Source organism: Talpa occidentalis, unplaced genomic scaffold (assembly GCF_014898055.3).
Source record: "Talpa occidentalis isolate TD23 unplaced genomic scaffold, MPIMG_talOcc4v2.1 talOcc4.17, whole genome shotgun sequence".
NCBI lineage: Eukaryota > Metazoa > Chordata > Mammalia > Eulipotyphla > Talpidae > Talpa > Talpa occidentalis.
The window spans coordinates 27958302-27980661 of NW_023601754.1; the positions used below are offsets into that span (position 1 = coordinate 27958302).

Consider the following 22360-nt stretch of genomic DNA (forward strand, 5'->3'; position numbering starts at 1 on the left):
ATTAGTCCTATGAAACACACACCCAGATGGCAAACTGTAGAGTCAAATGCCATCAACACTTTGAGTGTCTGCATGGGCACCACACAAAAACACCTGACAAGTCCTTTCCCCAACCTATGACGTTGAGAATAGTTTTCTAAAACTTCCAGAAGAGGTTAAACCTTACTGTGTGTATTTGCATTTCTTACTGAGACGGAATGTTTTTCCATATATTTGTATGGAATCTGATCCTCTGTTATGAACTGCCTATACCCTGTGTCCATTTATCTATTTCCCTTTTAGTATTTCTATTCCAGTTTGAAATTAACCTTTGATCTACTAAAATGAAAATCCCCACCTGTATTTACTGTATTTTTGATCTCATTAATTTTATTTGGGCTATGTAAATTTCCTTAACCTAGAGGATAAGAAAAACAATTTTTTAACTTTTTAAATTCTGAGCTGAGAATAGCAGTCCAATTCCTCCGGAGTTTTGATAAGACTGGACATTGGATTTCTCCGTCTTATTTATGTGTATATACAGATTAATCTTTTTATTCATTATTGTTGGTATGTGAACTAGGCAAGGCCCAAAGTCGTTTTTTCCCCTAGTACTGCTCATTAATATACTGTTGAATCCTTTCCTTCCCCTTTGATCTGCGGGGCTGCCTTTACTAAAGACTCAATACTCTTGCAAACAGTAGTTCGGCCTTGGGAAACTTGCCTGCGCCTCTCTCATAAACCAGTCCTATTCTAGTTTAACTACTTCATGTTTAAATATACTTTAGGACTGTGTGCCTCTCCCTGGGGCCAGTCTTCTTCCTTCCCAGATTTCCTGATGATCTGTCTGATCTGATCACGCTTCCCAATGAATTTTAGAACTATTTCCTCATTGTTAGCTCTTACTCAGCCAAAGTATAAATTCTTACCTTGAGAAAAACAGGCTCTGTTAAAATATCTCAATATAGAATCAAGATTAAAATGTACAAAAGCAAAAATATGAACACATCCAAGAAGGACATACATGAGCATTTCTACAAGGTCTTTCTAGATTTGACAGAAACCACAAAGACTGATAGGTCTTATTACATAAAAAGTACAGAATATCTGACGTGTAAAAAATCCAAAACACCAAATTGAGGGCCTCCCTGGTGGCCTAGGGGTTAAGTCTTAGTGCTCCCACCACAAAGGGCCACCATGATGGCCTGAGTTCAATCCCTGGCCAGGGAGGTCACCCACATGGCACAGCAGACCTCTCCTGTCTTGTCCTCTACTACCCTCAGCAGTGTATTTCAATGAATCCACATGTTCTGCTCCTCACTCTATCTCTGGTGAATCCTCTCACGCTCTCCCCCCACCCCTTCCCCGCCTTCCTCTGGTCAACATCACAGTTCTTCCATGCAAAAATAAATAAAATCTTTAAAAAAACAAGTAAGGGCCTCCCTGGTGGCACAAGGGGTTAAGACGCAACCTATGAAGCTATCCGCAGCCACTGCAGCACAAGTTTGATCCCCAGCCGGCCAGGGAGCAACCCACATGGTGCAGCAGACCTCTCCTGACTCCCCCACTGCTCCCTTCAGCAGTGTATTTCAGTAGATCTGCCTGTTCTGTTCCCCACTCTGTCTCTGGTAATTCCTCTCAACCTCCACACCTCTGGCCTGTACCCCAGTTCTTGTATGCATAAATAAATAAATCTTTAAAAAAAAAAAAAAGTAAAAAAAAGGACCTACCTACTGAAAGCTGTGTATATTTTCTTTTTTTAGATTTATTTTCTTTTTATACAAGAACTGGGGTACAGTTAGAGGCACGGGAGGGTGAGAGAATTCACCAGAGACAGAGTGGGGAGCAGAACAGGCAGACAGACTGAAGACACTGCTGAGGGGAGCAGTGGGTGAGGCAGGAGAGGTCTGCCGCGCCATGTGGGTTTCTCCCTGGCCGGCCGGGAATTGAACCCACACTGCAGAGGCTGCAGACAGCTTCACAGCACAGCACTCAACCCACTGCGCCACCAGGGAGGCCCTGAAAGCTGTACATATTAAACAAAACAAAACAACACAAAATTGAGTACATACAACAGATAAAAGGCAAACTTAGTCCTGTATCCCTCACACCCCTACAGCTCTCAGGCCCTCAGTGTCTTCCTATGCTCCTAGGGGACACAACAAACCCGAAACAGGACCCCTCGGGCATCACAGCCTGAGCCCACTCCTCCAGTCTTGACTCAAATAACTTCCAAGCTGCCAGCCACAAACATCCTCTCTCAGAGGCTCAGCGCTCACCTCTGACCCTCCCTACAACCCTCCTGCCCTCCCAGCTGGTTCCTCCCAGCTTCCCTTAGCTCTTTCAATCTTCTCCTCCTCAGGAGGAAACCTCCCTGCCCCCCAGGGCTGCATCAGCTCCAGCCCAGCACAGGCAATGGAGGAAATGATGCCAAATGCGAAAGAGGGTTACAGGGTAGGTGCCAGCAAGGTGAGGTCACATGAACATTCAGAGAGGAGGCCCACAAGAAGCAGTGATTGCAATGCTCGCTCTCCGGACTGTGGCACCCAGAACACGGGATTCACTGACTGTGCTGTGAGAAGACCTGTGCCTTCTAGGCCAGAATTTAACATGAGCCATTCTAGAGAAGATTCTGACCCAGCGAAGAGCAATTTGTGTCAGGGCAGTGTCCCTGTAACATTGTTGGTGAGAGCCTGAATAGTGAGCTGCAGTGATAGCCGCATGCACATGTGTCTGTACACACACACACACACACACACACACACACACACACACTCACTCACAGCTGTACACAGACACACTCACACCTGTACACACATGCACACTCACACCTGTACACACATGCGCGCATGCTCAGCATGCACAACCCTGCCCTGGGAGGAAGCAGAGCCCGTGATCCGGTCCTTACTGAGGTCGCAGCTCCGAGATGGTGGCATAGGGCTCGATGAAACTGTCCTTGTCGACGAAGGTCGTGTCACTCTCGGACAGGGACCTTTGGCGAGGCTGGGGAATGGCGACAGTCCGGCCAGTCAGTGTTGTTGCCAGAATGGCTGCAGCCAGAGCTGATCTGGGGACAAAAACTCAGTGAGATGATGAGACACAGATCTTCCAACGGGAGACTGAGCCACAGGGACACACACCCCCCAACCACTGCCAGTCACCTTCTGTTTCACAGTGCTGGCACCTCTCCAGAGCACAGTCTGCCAGCACCCACCCAGCCCCATGCGGGTTAAGAGCTTAAGTCTCAAGCACTCTCATGCTATCACCTCTATGGCCTGAGTTCAATCCCCGGCCAGGGAGCTGACCCACATGGCACAGCAGAACTCTCCTGTTTCCTTGCTGCTCCCCTCAGCAGTGTATTTCAGTAGACCCATCTGTTTTGCTCCCCACTCTGTCTCTGGTGAATCCTCTCACACTCTGCACCTCTGGCCTATACCCCAGCTCTTGTATGCATAAATAAATAAAAATAAATCATTAAAAAATGTTTAAAACAAAGAAGAAGTTAAATGGATTGCCCAATATTTCCTAGCTAATAGGAAGTGAAGCCAGCTCTTCCATCTAGTCTGTATTCAAGTTTTCCTACTAAAGTGAGTATCAGAAGTGGGGGGGGGGGGTTTAGGGGGGAGTAAGGAGACATAAAAGAATGTAAAAGTCTTTAATAGCCACTTTAAAAACAATACCTGTCCATACACAGTTGTCCTGAAAGCATAATGAAGACAAAGATCCGCCGCAAAAACTCTATACGTTGATAGCTATGAACTAATGTCTGGTTGTTAAAGTCACAAACACACACACTAAACCAAGTGTTGGTGAGGATAAGAAGAAAATGAAACTCATATGCTGCTGGACATAACTGGAATAACGACTTAGGCAAATAGTTTGGCAATTTCCTAATAAGTTAAAAATAGACCCAGCATGTGACCCACGTATTCTACTCCTAGGTGTTTACCCAAGAGAAATGAAAGCCTAGGTCCAAACAGACTTGTGCACAAGTGTTCTTAGCAGTTTTATTTCTAGTAGCCAAAAACTGGAAGCAACCCAAATATCCATGAATAGGTGAATAGGTAAACTGTGGCATATTCATATCATGGAATAACTACTAATGACAAAAAGCATGAATGGGGCCTCCCTGGAGGTGCAGGCAGTTGAGCGCAGCACTGTGAAGCTGTCCGCAGCCTTTGCAGTGCCGGTTCGATCCCCGCCGGCCATGGAGCAACCCACAAGGCGTGGCAGACCTCTCCTGTCTCGCCCGCTGCTCCCCTCAGCAGTGTATTTCGGTCGTCTGCCTGTTCTATTTCCACTCTCTCTGGTGAAACCTCTCACCCTCTCATACCTCTGGCCTGTACCCCGGTTCTTGTATAAATAAAATAAAAATAAATCTTAAAAAAAAAACACCATGAATGACTGATTTTTATAACATGGATAAATCTTATTAGGTAAGTGAAAGAAGCTAGCATAATTTCATAATTATTGTGTGTAATTCCATTTATATAAATTCTAGGAAAATGCATAATGACAGAAAGTAACCTCCTGGGGATGGGGTGAGGGTGGCTTGAGCAGAGGAGGGTGGGAAGTAGGAGAGGGGGCAGCAGGGAGAATTACAAAGGGGCAATGAGGAAACTTCTGGGGATGCTGGATATATTTATTATCTTTTTTAAAAAGATTTATTTATTTATTTATTTATTTATTTATTTATGCAAGAGCTGGGACACAGGCCAGGGGGTGAGAGGATTCACCAGAGACAGAGTAGGGAACAGAACAGGCAGATTGACTGAAATTCACTGCTGAGGGGAGCAATGGGTAAAACAGGAGAGGTCTGCTGTGCCATGTGGGTAGCTCCTTGGCCAGCCGGGGATCAAACTCGTGCTGCAGAGGCTGCGGATTGCTTCACAGTTTGATGCTTAATCCCTTGCACCATCAGGGAGGCCCATAGTTATATTTATTATCTTAATTGTGGCAATGGCTTCACAGGTGTAAACACATGTCAAGATTTAACCAAATTATGCATTTTAAATATGTACAGTTCAAGGTACACCCATTTTATTTTAACAAAATTGTTTTTAAAAAATTAAAATAAGGGGCCTCCCGGGTGGTGCAGCAGTTGAGCGCTGGGTTGCGAAGCTGCCTGCAGCTTCTGCAGCGCCAGTTCGATCCCCGGCCGCCAGGCGAGGGTCCCACATGGCGCGCAGAACTCTTCTGCCACCTGCTGATCCCCTCAGCAGTGTATTTCATCAGTCTGTTCTGTTCCCCCGCTCTGACTCTGGTGAATTCTCTCACCCTCCCGCACTTCTGACTGTACCCAGTGCTTGTATAAATAAATAAATAAATCTTTTAAAAAATTTAAAAATAAATTAAAAATTAAAAAAAAACCGCCTAAAGCAAAAACAGTAACAACCTATTATGGGGTTTACAACATGTAAAATTAAAATACATGACAACAGTAACACAAAAGATGGGAAGGAGGAAACAAATAAATCACTTGAAGATTCTTACCCTGTCACATGACAGGTGAAGTAAAATAACATCAAAGGTTAATGTGAGTGTTGCTTTTAAAAAACAACATTCAAAAAATTATCTAGAAACATGCCAAATTTGCCAAAGCCATATTGGTTATTTTGGGCTTACAAAGACTGCAATCCAGGGAAGTATTTTTAATATATATTTATTTTCTTACATCACTGTTCATTTTTGGACAGTACTTGATGTCCCCCCTCAGGTGTGTTAGTCCCTGTAGTTCCCCCATTGCATCACCCGTGAAGCGTCATCACAGGCCCTTTTACTCTTTCCTCCCCTGTTTTGACCCTTGCTCCCCTCCAGGGAGGTAATTTTTAAAGCGCAGGGACTATAGAGACGTGCTAAGAAGTCTACAGGATGCCAGCCACGAAATGCCACGTGGCCATTTCCTGCTTTAGAATGTTAAGGCGAGGGGTCTCCCTGGTGGCGCAAGGGGTTAAGCACCGCACTATGAAGCAATCCGCAGCCTCTGCAGCACGAGTTTGATCCCCGGCCAGCCAGGAAGCAACCCACATGGTGCAGCAGACCTCCTGTCTGGCCTGCTGCTCCACTCAGCAGTGTATTACATTCAGTCTGCCTGTTCTGGTCCCCACTCTGTCTCTGGTGAATCCTCTCACCCCCTGCGCCTCTGGCCTGTACTCCAGCTCTTATATGCGTAGATGAATAAATCTTTAAAAAAAAAAAAAAAAGAGAGAGAATGTAAAGTAGCCTCAGCATGACATGGCTGCTGCTACCACATAAACATTTAAGTCCCAGTGACACAGCTTAAGGGCTGTTCACACAAACCCTGAAGAACGAGACAGACCCTCTGCTGGCCAGCTGGGAGATCCTGGGCCTGTGACTAACACCTCAACTCATACTGGCGATGCTCCAGGACTTGTTGTCGTTGATAGAAGGAAATTGTGAGTGGTTCTGAAGCACTTACCGGAGTTCTTGGAACAATAAAAGGCTACTCTTGCTATCAAGATTACACTGAAGGAAAAGCAAATACTAAAAATATTTCAAAGTGGTTTTTTTTTCCAATCAGGAGACATATAATATTCCAGTTTCAGAGAACGCTAAGAGGAAGATACCATGCTTGGATGAAATTAGTTCTTGTTAATCCATTAATAGCCAAGCCTTGTATCCAAGTATTTATAGAGAAAAATAGTCCAGAATTCCCCCGTGTCTAAAAAACCCAGCAGGGGTCTGAAAGAAAGCCCTTACTCTGCTGTGTCAGGAGCCCCCAGGATGGGGAATCCCAGATGCCTTCCTTCCTGCAAAGTAGTTCTTTGCAGGCTTGTGTTTAAAAAGGAAATGATGGGCACAGCTCAAATTCCTTTTAACATACTGCCCACTGAAATTACTGGACTTCAATGCTTTATATCTGGAGAGATACTAACTGCATTCAACTATGAAATGCAAGAGCGCCACACACCTGAAACGTACTTAGCTGTTCTATGATAAATGTTTCACAGGACACGAATCTAATTGTCTAATGTGTGATTTTCTTTTCTTTTTTTTTTTTTAAAGATTTATTTTTTTTTATTTATACAAGCACTGGGTACAGTCAGAAGCGCAGGAGGGTGAGAGAATTCACCAGAGACAGAGTGGGGAGCAGAGCAGGCAGACCAGCGAAATACACTGCTGAGGGGAGCAGTGGGCATGGCAGGAGAGGTCTGCGTGCCATGTGGGACCCTCACTGGGGGCCGGGGATCGAACCTCACAGCCCAGCGCTCAACCACGGCGCCACCAGGGGAGGCCCTAATCTGTGATTTTCTTGTCGGTTTAAAGAGCTCTAGGACTAGTGCTCAGTGGAGCACAGCAGTGACCTCAGTGCCTGCTCACCTGAGACTCACCTTGGTCTCTCTGGAGAGGGATTAGGGCTGCGGGGAGGTGGTGTGCGGGGCACAGCTGGCTTCGGGGCGATGCTGGCTGCAGGAATAAGGCCATGGGCGATATGTTTCTGCACAAATGAATGAAAGTCAGGAGTCACTGGTGTAGGGGATCACCCAGGTCCTGACACCACCCCTCCCTGGGCCAGGCAGAGGATGTCTGCACTGGTTACTCGGGGATCCAGCCCCACAGGAGGCCCGCTCACCCCCTTTCAGTCAGGTACGCACGTCCATAGAGTCCATTCCATCTCATCCTTCTCACTGGCCTTCCAAGTCACCCTCTACTTGTCTCATGGCACTGCCTGCCCCCATAGCACTACTCACTGGCAACCCCCTGTCATGGACACTTCCTGGAGCTGGCAACCTTTTTGTCTTTATCAACCTGGAACTCCAGCACTAGTACCTTGCCCGACACCTGGGAGGGGCTAAAAAAAGAAGTCAGGTAGTTTAGCTCACAGAGGGAGAGTGTCAAGACGAGTTGATACAGACTCCCCCACACAGTGGAAGCCAGAGAGCTCTGCCTTAGGCAACTGGGGGTCTCTCAGAAGTTTCTGAATGCAGCCCAGTCTTCATTCCTATGTGCCTGTCACACATTCACACCTACTGGTGAAACAGGGCACAGATGAGGGGAATGGCACAGTTTGTGGGTTCTCACTCATGCACTCATAACTAACTGCAAGACATGGCTCAATCTCAGGGTGCAACAACAGGGTTTATTTCCAAAGGGGAGACTGAGCTGAAGAAAGAGCTTCTAAGCCCACAGTGGCCGGCTGGGCTACCCCAGATAGTGCCCAGTGTCCGGTCGTCCAAACACAAGCTGCCCATGCAAGATGGTGTCATCCCTCAATGGGAGCCCAGGGCTGGTAGGACACTGATATTTGGTGGACCGGGACCTCGCTAATCCAGGTAGTCACAGGTAACACTGCTGAGATGGCAGCCATGCGAAGCTGGGCTGGGCAGTGCCAGATGCCAGAGCTGTCAGCACTCAGGTGGTGCTAGAGGACCATGGCATCAGTATTTACAGCTCTTTAGAGATGCCGGGCATAGGCCAGTGGCACTCCCAATGGATGCAGCTGAAGCAAACGTCTCAAGGGTACAAGTCAAAGGTCTTCTCAGGAAAGAATCAAGTCAAGTTTCCTCCTGAAGCCTCTTCCAAGCTGAGTCAAATCTCCTTGCCTCTCTGGAGACTCTGCTTATATCCCCCATCAGGGCCCCATCTGGTGGGTCCATTTTCCAAACCAGATGTCTCCAAGACTTGATAGGTGCGGGTACAGCTCAGGATTCAAAACCAAAGCCCCAGTCGTGCACCCAATCTACCCTGTGTGTTCTGCACGGAGCTGGGCGGGTGAGCACGCTACATCTTAAAGACGCCAACCACGCTCAAATCTGACCTGCGTATCTCCATGGCTGTGGATTATTTCTCTTACTTTTTCTAAAACCCAAACCTGGCTACACCAGTGTCGGCCATCAAGCCCAGTTGCCGTGGTGTAGCCCAGGCTGCTGGTGCTGCTCAGCTTGGGGCCCAGGGCCTTCAGAGAACCAGAGCTATGAGGGCACCTCTTACACTGGGAGCAAGACACCCTGACCGCAAAGAAGAAATCTCATCCCTCATGCTCAAGGACAGAGGGTACAAAGGAAAAACACCCAAATACTTATTATCTAACCCAGAACTATGGAAAGTGCTGAGGGAGAGGTGAAGACAACGTGCTGGAGGAGGATCCCCTCAGGCCTGGGTCTTCAAAGACAGCCATCTTTGGGAAATGTGATGGAAAAGCACTCTAGGAAAACGGAACAGCATGAATAAAGGGATGACGCAAGCCATTAGCGGCAGTGTTCTGGAAATAACAAGTACTCTTTTTGCTGGAAATAGAGGCAACTGGGAGGGAGAGGCAAGAACTATGGGTTGGTGGTAAGAGTAAGGATTACTTCCAATTGAAGAGTTTGGACCTCAGGCTAAGGACATGCTGTATCCACTAAAACTGCCCCTGGAAAGCTTAACCAGGCAGGACAGGGGAGAGAGGTGAGAACCACCAACGGGAAGGGCCAGGGTCTGGAAAACACTCAGGAACGAGGGATGGGCAGACCTTCCAAATGTCTCATGCACCTCCCACCCCAGTTCCGCCTGTACGGGCAACCCAAGAAATAGTATTCCAGAACAGTCCTGCCTAGCCCTTGATTCCCTGTGCACCCCTCTGTGTGGTACCCATCAACTACATTTGTCAAGCAATTTGACAGTTTACATGTCTGCCTCCTCCTCTACTCTCCACCACCCAGGAGATGCTAAGACAAGAAAGGGGTTTCTTGGGCTTTGAATCTCCATGGGGCTAGTATCCAACAGTCCTCCCAAAAGGCATCATAAGTTTTGTTCTGTTTTTGGACCGCGTGATCCCCCACAGTATGCCAAACACTTCTCACTTGTGCCACTAAGATCATTTCCTTACTGATCATTTCCTAGGGGTCCCCCTGCCTCTGTAAAACACCGGGGGAGCCTGTGTCCACCCAGCCCCACAATTCTCAGGGGCAGCCCCATACTCTTGATGACAAGAATGATCTAGCTTGGCACAAAAGGCCAATGGACCCACCAATGGACGCTAATTCAGTTTTTGCTATCCTTCCTGGTCCCTACACAGTCTTGATGCTTTATACTCAGAATTGCCTTCCCTTTCCCACGTAGCAAAGAATTCATTCTTCTCCATCTAGAATGTGCTTTCTTTATCCCCTTCCCCACCCCAAGGCCCAGGTCAACTCTCCTGACTGACTTTGCTGCCCCTCCCCTGGTACACACCTCTACAGTTCTGGCCTGCTTATTTCACGCTGAATCACTTGTGGGTTTTTCTGTTCTTTAGACAGTGTGGTCATGAGCTGTCCATCAGCTGTGGTGGAGCCCTGCCATATGAATGTTATTTGGGGGGTAGAATCTCAGGAACTGCTGGTGGGTGTATGGGCTAAGAGGCGGCGGAAGGAATCAAAATGACTTCCCGCTTGGCGGGTATCCTGCAGTGGAGCAGGATTGTGTGGCCAGCAGTGAACTCCCCCACACCAGAGCAAAACGTTGCAGGAGGGACAGGGCGATTCCTGTCCAACTGAGGCCGGCCGACCTGGGCGAGCGGATTACTTAAATTCGAAACATCGAGCTTCTCTAACGGAAAACCATTCCCTCGAGTGGTTACCTCGTCACAACTTCAGGTCCATTCCCCATCCCTCTCGCCAGAACTCCTACCCGCCAAACGCAAAACAGGAGAGACTCTACTTACAAACTGACTCTTACGGCCTCTCCGGAATCCCAGGAGCATCCTTGCTGCGGGTGGGGGTGGGGAGGGGCTGGTTAAACTCGGGCTGGACTAACAAGCTGAAATCAACAGAACTAGGGACCTCTCCCTAAACCCGTCACCTCCCAAGGGCCTAGCCCCGGACGCCATTTTTAGGCGGAAGACTTTGCAACAACCACATCTTTCATTGGCCCTGCTTTCTCCCCGGCCAATCAGAGCCGAGGTTACTGCACAGCCGTCGCTCTTGGCAACCAGCGCGTCCCATTCAAATCCTTTTTTGGGGCGGAAGCAGAGCTCCTTGACGCTCTCTTATTGGTCAGCTCAGATGTCCATCCGTAGCCAATCCGGCGCCGCGGTAGGTGGAGGGCGGGGAGGTTGAACTACTGGAGACGGCGCCGGAGGGAATCCGGAAGTGATGGGCCCCAGGTGGACTGAGCGGCGAGCGGAGAGTCTGGGGCCAGGCAGGCGGTGTAAACGAGGGACTCGGCAGCCCGCACGGGAACCTCCTGCGTCTTAGACATTGGCAGATAACTCAGTCCTTTAAAGAACGACACTGCAGACGGGCTCCTGCCGAAGAGGCCCCGGCTGGGAGTGGCATGTGGGACCGTGTGCAGGACCATCTCCAGCACCTTCCTGCAATTCCCTGCTTTGATCGAGGCCACCGATGGAAAGGAGTCCTAATGGCGCAGGCCCCACGCACCTGCCTTTTGGTCACATTGTGGCTAATGAGAAATGGCGCGGGTCCCAGCTGGCGCAGGAGCTGCAAGGTCGGTGGGCTGCCCCCTGCTCTAGTCTCCTCTCACTTTTAAAAAAATGTTTTACCACGGAACTCATTTTCTTGTCTGTCTTTGAAGGGAAAATTAAACTCGTGTTCGAGGATGGCTCGACACCTGTAGATTTTTACTTATCCGGCAGATCCTGTATTCTTTATATCACCGAAGCTGATTTGGTGGCAGGAAATGGCTACAGAAAGAGGCTTGTTCGAGTTAGAAATGTAAGTACAGAATTGGAGAAACTGAAATTAAAAATTGATTTCCATCTCCCCCTCTGTCGTTTGGAATGATTTATGTAAAACCGTTGTCTGTTCCAAGCACTCTTGGAGTGATTGCTTTCTTAACCTTTAAAGGTATTTTGTTACAAAAAAGCTTACTGTCATTTTTTTTTTTCTTTTAAGTCCAGTACTCTTCAAGGGATTGTAATAGTTGAAAAAACCCAAATGAGTGAACAGTACTTTCCAGCCATACAGAAGTTTACTGTGTTGGACCTAGGGATGGTCTTGCTTCCAGTGGCCAGCCATACGGAAGCATCCTGCCTCATTATGCAGTTAGTAAGTACTGATTTCTACTCTTCCATGGTAGACCTGACCTTGGTGGATCCTTTACTCTAGCAGCTGCCCTTGCTAATTGCAATCCATTAGTTCAATCTATATTCCCAGTGTTGGTTCATAAAATCTTTTGTAGGAATTTCAGTTCACAAGTTGCTTTTGCCGCCGGCTGAACTTGCCCCCCAGATACATTCTGCGCAAGTGTATAACAAGATGAACGTGTTAAGACACCTGATTTTAGAATTCCAGGTGTAATGACTCCATTTTTCATTATTCTGCACTTGGCTGGTGAAAATGTCGGCAAGCAGCTTCTCTGCCTCATCCCCAAGTATCTGTTGTTCATCAATATTGTGTGCAAGTTTGTTTTGTAACACTGATTCGCAATTATCTTGATTATTAAACTTGGTTATGCATTAGAATTTCCTGGGAAACTAAAAAAATGTGATACATGAGCCTTACTGCAGGCCATTTAAAAATCAAAACATGTGCATGGATCTGAGCATTTTATGTTGTTTTTAAATCTCCCTATAGCAAAGAACCAACTATTGAGAACCAGTTTTCCCAACTATTCATCTTCCCTTGACATACTGCTATTATTTCCTTACTATAGTCACCAACTGAAAGTTAGGGTTTTCCTTTGATAGGCAGCTTCCTCCAGGCCCGAAGTCAGGTTGCTTCAGTTTAGGTATAACCAGTATTTAATACCACACAACTGTAATGTTTCTTAATGGACATAGGAACACTTTTGAGTTCCTCACAGTGTGTTTTCATTGGTTTTATCCTAAGCATTCTGAAGACAAGTTTTTATGAATCATTACTTTTTAATCCCTTCTCCCTTTGTGACCACATAACTCACCTTTCAGTAATATTGCTGATATCTGAAAAAACATTCATTTTTCTATGAAATATTTGTAGCTTGTGAGTCAAGCTGAACCAAGTGGCAAAAACAAAAATTTCCACAAAATGTTTTTAAACTGCCAGTCCTCTAGAGGGCGCTCATGTGCTTTTCCTTTAATTTTGGTTTAGGTTCAAGAGCAAACCAAAGAGCCCAGTAAAAACCCTTTTCTCACGAAGAAACGGACTCAGATTTCTGAGCCCTGCCTTCTTAGAACTGTGCAACAGATCCCAGGGGTTGGAAAAACTAAAGCTCCCCTTCTGCTTCAGAAGTTTCCAAGCCTGCAGCAACTCAGTAATTCTTCCATCCAACAACTGGAGCCAGTCGTCGGACTACCAGCAGCACAGCAAATTCATTCCTTCTTCACTCAGTCCAGGTGACTCTTACCGACTTTGCTCTGTAGTGTTCTTTTAGACCACAAGGGACCGTATCCTGTTTTCTTTTCATATTTAAAAGCCAAGACAAAAGATCTCCTCTCCCAGAAACTAGTGGAAGAGTCCTGATTGGAGCCTGCCTGTTGTCCTGTCCTACAGCTAGTGCATCCAGGCATTTCAGCTAGTTCTTCCCTGCCAGCACTGCCCTCCTCCTGCTAGCCTGAAGAGGGCGGGGTGGGGTGGGGGGGATCTTTCCAAGGGTCCATTTAATTAGAGACACTCAGACTCAGCAAGAAGCCAGCTTGGGCAGATTTTTATGTGACCTTGATCTGCATGTATCATGAAAAAGGCTTATCGAGTTTTAGGCGATGGATGTGACTATCTGAAGGAAACAAACAATGAAGAACTGTAGACCATGAGCCCCTGTTCCTGGTGGCAGAACTGCTGTTCTCCAGATCTGTGCTTTGAAGACCACTGCCAGTGTAAATAAACAGAGGGACTGCCTTTTTTCTTCCTTCCTCCCTCCCTCCCTTCCTGGTGGCTGCACAGTTTGTTTATAATACGAGGCACGTCTTCTGAACACAGAAAGCCTGGAGTCTGGAGTTCCCATTTAAAGATAAAAAGCCAGTGTGTGTGAGGGAGGAAAAGAATGTTTGTAAATGTACAGCCCAGCAATGGGACGATCTACACGGGGCAGCTGCATGCAGAGAGGAGAGCCGGGGGCTGGGAACCAGGGATGCAGCTGCTCATGCAGAAAAGTAAATAAAATTAAAGATGTGTTCAAAAATACTAAGATGACTGGAAGGCTCTTTTAAGTCCTATTTTGTGAAATGTTTCTAATTTTTCAAAATCAAACCCAAAATGTATTAAGGTAGAAACTACTTAAAAGAGAATTGAAAGTCAAAACCATTAACTCAGGTAAAAAGAATGTTTATTTAAATAATTATACAAAAATGGCCCTAAGAATAGTGAATATACTTTCCCTCTTGGCATTGCACAATAGAAAACACGTAAGTTTTTGTTAGTTCTCAATTAATTTCAATGCTTTTTCTTTTAGCTATATAACTTGTACTATGTCAACAGTGAATCTTAGTAGAATCACAGTATCATCCAACCTATAGCAAGAGAAATTAATTAAGAATGTCGTTTTGAAAAGTCTGGGTTTTAAAACTTGAAATCATTTAACATCTATCTTTACCCTTATAAAATGTAAAACTAGTTTCTAACCCATCTTAAAGACTCTCAAAATATATAATTTAATTATGTACTTCTGACTTTAAACAAAATGAAAATGTTTTGAGTATCAAACAGTATATTATCTACCTTGTAGACAGCATCTTCATCTAAAACCGCCACTGTTAGCAACTTTTAAATGACATGAAACTTGAAGAAAAGCTGCTTCTAATTTTTTTTAATCTAATAAATTGTGAGAAGTTTGGCACTCGACTTTATCTGGAAACAGCATTCATATTCTGTAGAAATAGTAGTGGAATCCTGTCGTTTTAGGTTAATGAATTTCCGTCAGCAGCTTTGGTAACTAATTACAGGCTATCATAGCCCCCAAACTTGCCTTAATTTGGGGTCATCTGAATTCTGGGTTAGGAATGATCTATTACCCAAACCTGGGAACTATTTTAAGTAACTCCAATTCTATTCTGATAGTAACTAAAAGTCATAATTTTAGCCGTCAAAAATAGGCATGTTTCCAGCACTAATCTACTTACAATACTTTATAATAAATAACTTGTAGCAATGTGGTGACACTCCTTGAATAAGTTGCTTTCCCATAAACGTCTATAATTTTGTTATTTTCACTCTTAAAGACATCATTTATCTACACCGTGAGAAAGCAGGATTTGAGAATATTTAGAAATTTTTCCATTATGGCACAAATATGAAGGCCTAGTCATTACTGGAAGTGTCCTCACATTAGTACAGAAAGCTGTCATTGTTGAGAAGGCTGAGAGCAGGGAGCTTCTTCTTGATATGAGGCCTCACGACCCCAACTGATGGGAGGCACAGGGTGCTGGCGGACTTCTGTCTGTTTTTATTAGTGCCCCAACTCAAAAAAGAAAGCTTTTTCGAGATTTTCTTGTTTTTATCAGTTTTGTCGTCATCGTTCTCCATGGCCAAGCAAATCATGGAATAGGTTTTCTGCATTCCCACGGAGTATGTGGCACATTTACTATGCTGCACAAAGGAAGAGAAAAATGTTAGAAATCCTTGCAATACCTGATAAGTGACTGCAAAGTCTGAAGCTTGCATCCTACACTTACAGCATCCTTTTAAAAACTCGGTTGTATAATCCTGAAACACAAGTGACTAACCCTTATATAGAATTTGGTTCTTAAAAACAAGGATGATTTTTTTTTATTAATTAATTTATATATATTTTACATCATTGTTCATTTTTGTACAATGTTTTCTTTCTCCTCTCAGGTGTAGTCCCCTTAAAATTCCCACCACCAATTCACCCATTAACTGTCACCATAATCCCTTGTGCTCTATCCTCCCCTACTTTGCTCCTTCCTGCCCCTCCCCTGCAGAATGTCTCTGGTTTATAAAAACAAGTGTGATCTTTAAGGAATATAGGTGCTAGGGGTAAATGCAAGCTAGAACCACTACTCACTTTTTAAGTTATTTGAAAAAGTGATGCACTCTCATATTCAGCAATATGAAAATACCTACAGTGAATAATAGTTAACCCTCCCACATTAGCTTCCAGGCCCTTCCCCTGAGAAATCAATACTTTTGTTACACTTCTAGAGAGAATGTATATATACAGGTATTGATATGTGTATAAGTAAAGGTCATCATTTGTCTTTTTTTTTTAAAAGGAATAGACTACACACCCTAGCCTGTGCCCTACTTTCTTTGTGTGCTGTGTCTTCAATTTCAATCCACATTAGAAGTACAGATCAACTTTATAGTCTTTTTTTTTTAAAGATTTATTTATTTATACAAGCACTGGGTACAGTCAGAAGCGCGGGAGGGTGAGAGAATTCACCAAAGACAGAGTGGAGAGCAGAACAGGCAGACTGATGAAATACACTGCTGAGGGGAGCAGCGGGAGTGGCTGGAGAGGGCTGCGCGCCATGTGGGACCCTCGCCCGGCAGCCAGGGATCGAACGGCATTGCACAGGCTGCTGGCAGCTTCGCAACCCAGCGCTCAACCACTGCGCCACCGGGAAGGCCCTCAACTTTATAGTCTTTATTGCTATGGTCTAAGATGGTAATAATTTATTAGTCTTTTTGTAAAAAAACAAACAACAACAAAAAACAACTGACCAAAAGCAATTCTGACAAAACAGAAGGAATTATTATGCTCCCAGACTTCAAATTATTCTACAAAGCAAGAGTAATCCAAACAATGTGGTATTAGGATAAAAATACACAGATTAAAGGAATAGAGTTGAGAGCTCAGAAATAAAACTACATTTATATGGACAGTTAACTTATGCCAAAGGAGCCAGGAATATAATGGAGAAAGGAAAGTCTCTTCAACAAATGGTGCTGGGAAGGCTGGACAGACACATGCAAAACAATATTTGACCTCTATCGCACACCATACACAAAAATTAATTCAAACAGCATCAAAGACTTGAGTGTGAGACCTGAAACCACAAAACACATAGAAGAAAATACAGAACACGACATTGGCTTCAGTGATGTCTTTGTAGACTTGACTACAGCAGCAAGGGAAACAAAACCAAAAATTAAAAAATGGGACTACATTGAACAAAGTTATACACAGTTAAAGAAACTATCAAACAAAAAGACACTGTACTGATGTGAGAACATATCTGCACATCTTGCATCTAATGTAGCAGCTACTATCCAAGGTCTACAAAGAACTCATACAACTCCAAAAGAAAAGTAACCCAATCAAAAAATGGCCAGGGGCCTCCCCAGTGGCATAGCGGGTTGAGTGCAGCATTGTGAAGCTGTCCGCAGCCTCTGTAGCGTGGGTTCGATTCCCAGCAGGCCAGGGAAAGTTCCACATAGCACGGCAGACCTCTCCTGACTCGCCCGCTGCTCCCCTCAGCAGTGCATTTCAGTGGATCTGCCTGTTCTGCTGCCTGCTTTGTCTCTGGTGAATCCTCTCACCCCCTGTGCCTCTGGCCTGTACCCCAGCTCTTGTATAAATACATCTTAAAAAAAAAAAAAACAAGGGCCTCCCCGGTGGCGCAGTGGTTGAGCACTGGGTTGCAAAGCTGCCCGAAGCCTCTGTGGCGCCGGATTGATCCCCGGCTGCTCCCCGGCCACCGGAGGAGGGTCCCACATGGTTCGCAGACCTCTCCTGCCGCCCGCTGCTCCCTTCAGCAGTGTGCTTTGTCAGTCTGCCTGTTCTGCTCTCCACTCTGGCTCTGGTGAATTCTCTCACCCTCCCGCGCTTCTGACTGTACCTAATGCTTGTATAAATAAATAAATCTTTAAAAAAAAAAAAGTGGCCAGAAGAACTAAACAGACACCCCCAAATAAGGGGTAAGTCATGGCCAATGGACACATGCTCATCACCTCTTATCAGGGAAATGCAAATCAAAACCAATGAGACACCACTGCACCTCCCCCTTCTCCCACCCCCGCCCTTCCCCCCCAGTATGGCCCACATCAAAAAGACCAGAAACAAATGTTGATGAGGGTGTGGAGAAAAGGAACCCCTGTACACTGCTGAGAATGTGTGCTATCCAGCCTTTATGGAAATGAATGGAAGTTTCTCAAAACATTCATAATAGATCTACCATAATATGATCCAGCCATCCCATTCCTAGGTATCTACCTGAAGAACACAAAAACACTAATGACAAAGGATACATGCACTTCCGTGTTCACTGCACTGCTGTTTATGTAGCCGGAAGCAGCTGCCTCAGCGGTGGGAGCCGGCAGCAGCAGTGGTGCCCTCTCCCCCCGCTGTTCTACCACAAGTTGGTTGTGGCAGTTGCTCCTCAGAGCTCAGTAACTGCCATTTTGTAATGGACCAATCAGGCACGAATGATGAGCTAAATGGTGCTAAATGGTCCAGTCAGACTTGTGGGTGAAGGAGGATATAAGCCAGGGTTGGAGGGAGCTAGAGAGAGGCCCCAAAGTAAAGGAGGCCACAAACCCAGCCCTGAAAGAAGAGGACAAGGGGCCTCCGAAGGAGAGACGATGCCAGCCCCTGAAGATGGTTCCCACCTCCATCCAGCAGCCGCCCTCCAGGGAGGGAAGAGGAGCCGACGGACTCTGTCACAGGCTGGGCCTCGGTCCTGTCTCTGATATCGCCTGAAAGGAGCACCACAGACCCTGGGCCTGGCGTCTCAAAGAGCTGTTTGTTGTTGGGGTAACCCAACAACTCACAAAGAGCTGTGAACACTGGGTGTCTCTGACACCACCTCTGCGGGACCAGTAGCGGCCATCACTACTGGCCAGTGCTGCCCAGCACTCCCGGTGACCAGTGGCAACCATCACCGATGGTACCTGGGTGAGAGAGCCGCCACTTGTGGGTACAATGAGCTCTTTGTTTCCGCTGTTTGTAAAATAAACCCCATGGTTGTGGTTCCTGGAGCCTGAGGTCTCTTGCAATTGTGCATGTGGGTGAGAACCCACAGACTGTCACCTGTCCTCGTATTGGGCACTGTTCTTTGTGAGGCTCTAGCTCTTGGTTTTGGTTTTTGACCTTTGGGGGCTTTTTGGTGGCTGTCTGTTCTCAGAGCCTGGGCAGGTGGGTGGTCGTTCCATCCATCCGGCCTCCTGCCTTGTGGCCTCTTTTGTGGCCCTCTCCACCCCTGTTTCATTTACACTAGCCAAGTTAAAGAAAAAACCTAAGTGCTCCATGACACCAGTGGATAAAGGCGATGTGGTCTAGACACACAATGGAAACTGCTCAGCTATCAACAACAACAAAATCTGGCCATTTACAACAGGGATGGAACTTAAAGTGATTATGCTATGTGAAGTAAGTCAGGAGACACGCATACCAAATTACTTCACTCATCTGCAGAATAAAAAAGAAACAAACCAAATGAACAGACAAAAGAAAACCCTTGAAATATGACCATAGAACTGAGGCTATCAGAACAAGAGGGTGGGGATCACAGTGGGTTACTGGTGCTTGGTGGTGGGTGTGCAGGGATGTCAATCTATACCCCTGAAACATGCAGTGTTGTAAACTAACATTACCTTGGTAAAAATAATTTACTTAATAAAATAAAATGCCTTAAAAATTAAATTTTAAAACTGTGGTTAAAGATAACAAAGTTTCCACATGAACCATTTTTAAGTACATAGCTTAATGGGGCTAGGTGCATTTACAGTGTTGTTCAACCATCACCACCATCCATTTCTGGAACTTTCTCATCTTCCCCAAAAGAATCACTGTCCCTATTATATTAACTTTTAGGGGATTGTATAGTGCTCAAAGAGGAAATATGAAGAAACCTGTCTTTTAACTATATTCATGTGGATTAGCATCTACTTCTAACATCTGTCTAATGTTGAGGTTGCTTTGTTCACCATATGTTTATTGAGTATCCACTATGGCCCAGGCACTGCAATCAGGCTGTTTATATAAACATACACAAAATGTTGCTAACGTGCTTAGGCACATAGTTCACAGTATAATCTTCAGAAGGGTTTGCATAACGCAGCAGTTAACCTTTACAAAACACCCCTCTTGAGTTTGGCTTGTTCAGCTAAAGATGCCTCTCCCTTTTCTATAAATCTAACAATCCTACCAAGCACTAGAGAACACTTGCTATCATTAAAGGAAACACTACAACAATCCCAAGGTAAATTTGAGCCTGCAAATATTTTTCAACCTTAACCTCCTTAATTGTGGGGGTCGTGGCTTAGTTCTTCAGCCCCCAGTCCCTCCTGGGCAACCTAGGGCAGTCTCCTACAGTATTTATTTATTTATTTATGCATGCATGCATGCATGCATTCAAAAGCTGGGGTGTAGGCCAGAGGTGCGAGGAAGTGAGAGGATTCACCAGAGACAGAGTGGGGAACAGAACAGGCAGATCTATTGAAATACACTGCTGAAGGGAGCAGCAAGTGAGACGGGACAGGTCTGTTGCGCCATGTGGCTGGGGATCGAACTTGTGCTGCAGTGGCTGCTGACAGCTTCATAGTGCTGAGAATTAGCCCCTTGCACCACCAGGTAGGCCCTCCTATAGTTTTAAATGTCTCTATGCTGATGTTTCTCAAATATTTATTTTTAGCTTTGACTTTTCCCTTGAACTGAAGATGTGAACCCCCAGCCGCCTTCTTGACATCTGGGGTCTCATGGCATATGAGGTGTTCATGGCACAATACTGACTTGCTCTCTCCTCTACCCCACCCCCTACTATGCCCCTGGGACCCCACCATTATGAAAAATGACACTGTTGTTCAAGCCAAAACCAGAGGTGTCATTCCCCTTTCCACCACCTTTTTCTTATACAAATCACCTACATATATCCCTAGCTCTCTACCTCCACTACCACCCTCCTAGAAGGACCTGTTTGTCACAGGCTGGGCGACTGCCATAGCCAGCTCACCGCCACTCAGTAGGCCTCCAGGCAGCAGACATCATTCTAGAATAAACACCAGAGCACGTCACTGCCTTGCTCAGGTGGCCAGATGGCTTCCAAGCTCGTGCCACTGCCACTGAGGCCCTGCTCCTGCCCACACCTCATTTCCTGCTGCCCTCCTGGCCACGATGCTCCAGTTCAAAGGTCTTTTTTTGTTCCTCTAGCACAAGGAGCTAATTCCTCCACGGGGCCTCTGTACTTTTGGTCCCTGACCAAATGCTCTTGTGCTCTATTCCAATGGTCTGGTTCCTCCTCACTCCTGAAGTCTCAGGTAAACCCTGTCTGGAGAAGCCCCTTCCTGCCCCAGTCATTGTATCATATCACATATTTTACTCTCTTTACACACTCAGTGCCTGGTGCCTAGCAACCAGCTGTTGTAGTAACACCTAAGGCGGCCCAGAACCGCAGGTGATACTCAGTCAATATTGGTTGGGTGGAGAAACCAAGTATCCATGGTACATTATTAAACGCGACAAAGTTCAAACATGCGCAGAAGAGTGCATGTGCGACAGCTCCTCACAGTCGGTGAGACATGCCTGTGCGCGGTGTCAAGCAGCTTCCCAGGCTTGCAGAAACAGCTGACGCTGAGAGTGGAAAGTGCCTTTCACACAACACCATAAGCCCCTCTTATCATTTGAGTATTTTTTTTAACCATGAGCATGTATTCCTTGCCTCTGTAATAAATTTAATCCCCAAATAAATCAATTGGTAATTTCACGTACAGGATTAAAACAAAAAGGCTTATCAGTGATCTCTTTGACTCAAGGCGAACATATCCCAGTGACGGCATGCTGAGGAGTTGGTGGCATGTGACAAATGTACCCAAGAGGCAGAGGGCCTGGCTGAGGAACTCCCGCCACCTTACTCCACGCCCCTGCTCCTGCCAGGGGTGCCCGCACTCACCATGGACGAGGTGGGGTCCAGGAGGCTCACGACCTTCATCTCAATGTTGTCCTCCCCGAAGTTCTTCAGCAGTTTCATCACCTCGCTCACTGTCAGCCATTTACAGTCCACGCTTTGAATGGCAACAATATAATCCCCCTCCTTGACTCCTGCCAGCTACAAGGGATGATTTAAATAAAGGTCAACATTCCGTTCATCCAAAGCCCTGAATCAGTTCCCAGGTTCATTAACAAAGTAGGTTTTTTTTTTTAAGATTTATTTTTATTTGTGAGGGGAGGGGCGGGGATGGGGTGTGTGAAAGGATTTACCAGAGACAGAATGGGGGAGGCAGAACAGGCAGATCTACTGAAATACACTGCTGAGGGGAACAGCAGGCAAGACAGGAGAGGTCTGCTGCACCATGTGGGTCAGCTCCCTGGCTGGGGATCAAACTCAGGCCACAATGGCTGGCAATAGCTTGATAGCACTGAGACTTTCCCTCCTGAACCACCAGGGAGGCCCCAAAGTGGGTATTTGCAAACATTTGCATTAGTTCTTTTCTCTCTGGGCATGAGGCATCCAGGAGAGGCAGTCACATAAAGTCAGGCCTTTTACGTAGAGTGACCCTAAATTCACTGTTCTAGGTGAACTCCTTGGACAGCTTTCTTTGCATTTTGTGTCTGGCTGCCTGGAAAGATG

At 46.0% G+C, this 22360-nt stretch overlaps 3 protein-coding genes across 6 annotated transcripts in view; 1 reads left to right on the forward strand and 2 right to left on the reverse strand.

The window, feature by feature from the left end:
* CEP89 (centrosomal protein 89) overlaps window positions 1-10808 on the reverse strand; it is a 67580-nt gene extending 56772 nt beyond the window's left edge. For both annotated transcript variants that reach the window (XM_037516370.2, XM_037516369.2), the window contains exons 1-3: window positions 10622-10808; window positions 7332-7438; window positions 2888-3046 (exon numbers count right to left, since the gene is read on the reverse strand). In XM_037516370.2, coding sequence (XP_037372267.1) covers window positions 2888-3046; window positions 7332-7438; window positions 10622-10660 — 305 coding nt within the window. In that variant the 5' untranslated portion in view covers window positions 10661-10808. The remainder of the gene's footprint in view (window positions 1-2887; window positions 3047-7331; window positions 7439-10621) is intronic.
* A 201-nt stretch (window positions 10809-11009) lies between these two features.
* FAAP24 (FA core complex associated protein 24) lies at window positions 11010-15601 on the forward strand. Of its 3 annotated transcripts, none has more exons than XM_037516376.2 (4): window positions 11010-11403; window positions 11491-11630; window positions 11811-11963; window positions 12987-15601. In XM_037516376.2, exons 1-4 carry the CDS (start codon window positions 11301-11303, stop codon window positions 13233-13235), a joined length of 645 nt encoding a protein of 214 aa, XP_037372273.1. In that variant the 5' UTR covers window positions 11010-11300; the 3' UTR covers window positions 13236-15601. The 3 variants fall into 3 exon arrangements, with proteins under 3 accessions (XP_037372273.1, XP_037372274.1, XP_037372275.1); XM_037516377.2 differs by having other exon boundaries at window positions 11552-11630; window positions 11816-11963; XM_037516378.2 differs by having other exon boundaries at window positions 11322-11403; window positions 11552-11630.
* The window catches only part of RHPN2 (rhophilin Rho GTPase binding protein 2), a 61057-nt gene continuing 52846 nt past the window's right edge, over window positions 14150-22360 (reverse strand). The window contains exons 14-15 of the mRNA XM_037516375.2: window positions 21683-21838; window positions 14150-15419 (exon numbers count right to left, since the gene is read on the reverse strand). Of these exons, the coding sequence (XP_037372272.1) occupies window positions 15159-15419; window positions 21683-21838 (417 nt within the window). The 3' untranslated portion in view covers window positions 14150-15158. The remainder of the gene's footprint in view (window positions 15420-21682; window positions 21839-22360) is intronic.

Excerpts from the sequence above, each read along its gene's own strand:
- FAAP24 (XM_037516376.2), top strand. The coding sequence starts at position 11,301 with ATGGAAAGGAGTCCTAATGGCGCAGGCCCCACGCACCTGCCTTTTGGT. Across the intron at positions 11,631-11,810 it reads GGCTTGTTCGAGTTAGAAAT|TCCAGTACTCTTCAAGGGAT; the intron begins GTAAGTACAGAA and ends TTTTCTTTTAAG. Across the intron at positions 11,964-12,986 it reads CCTGCCTCATTATGCAGTTA|GTTCAAGAGCAAACCAAAGA; the intron begins GTAAGTACTGAT and ends ATTTTGGTTTAG.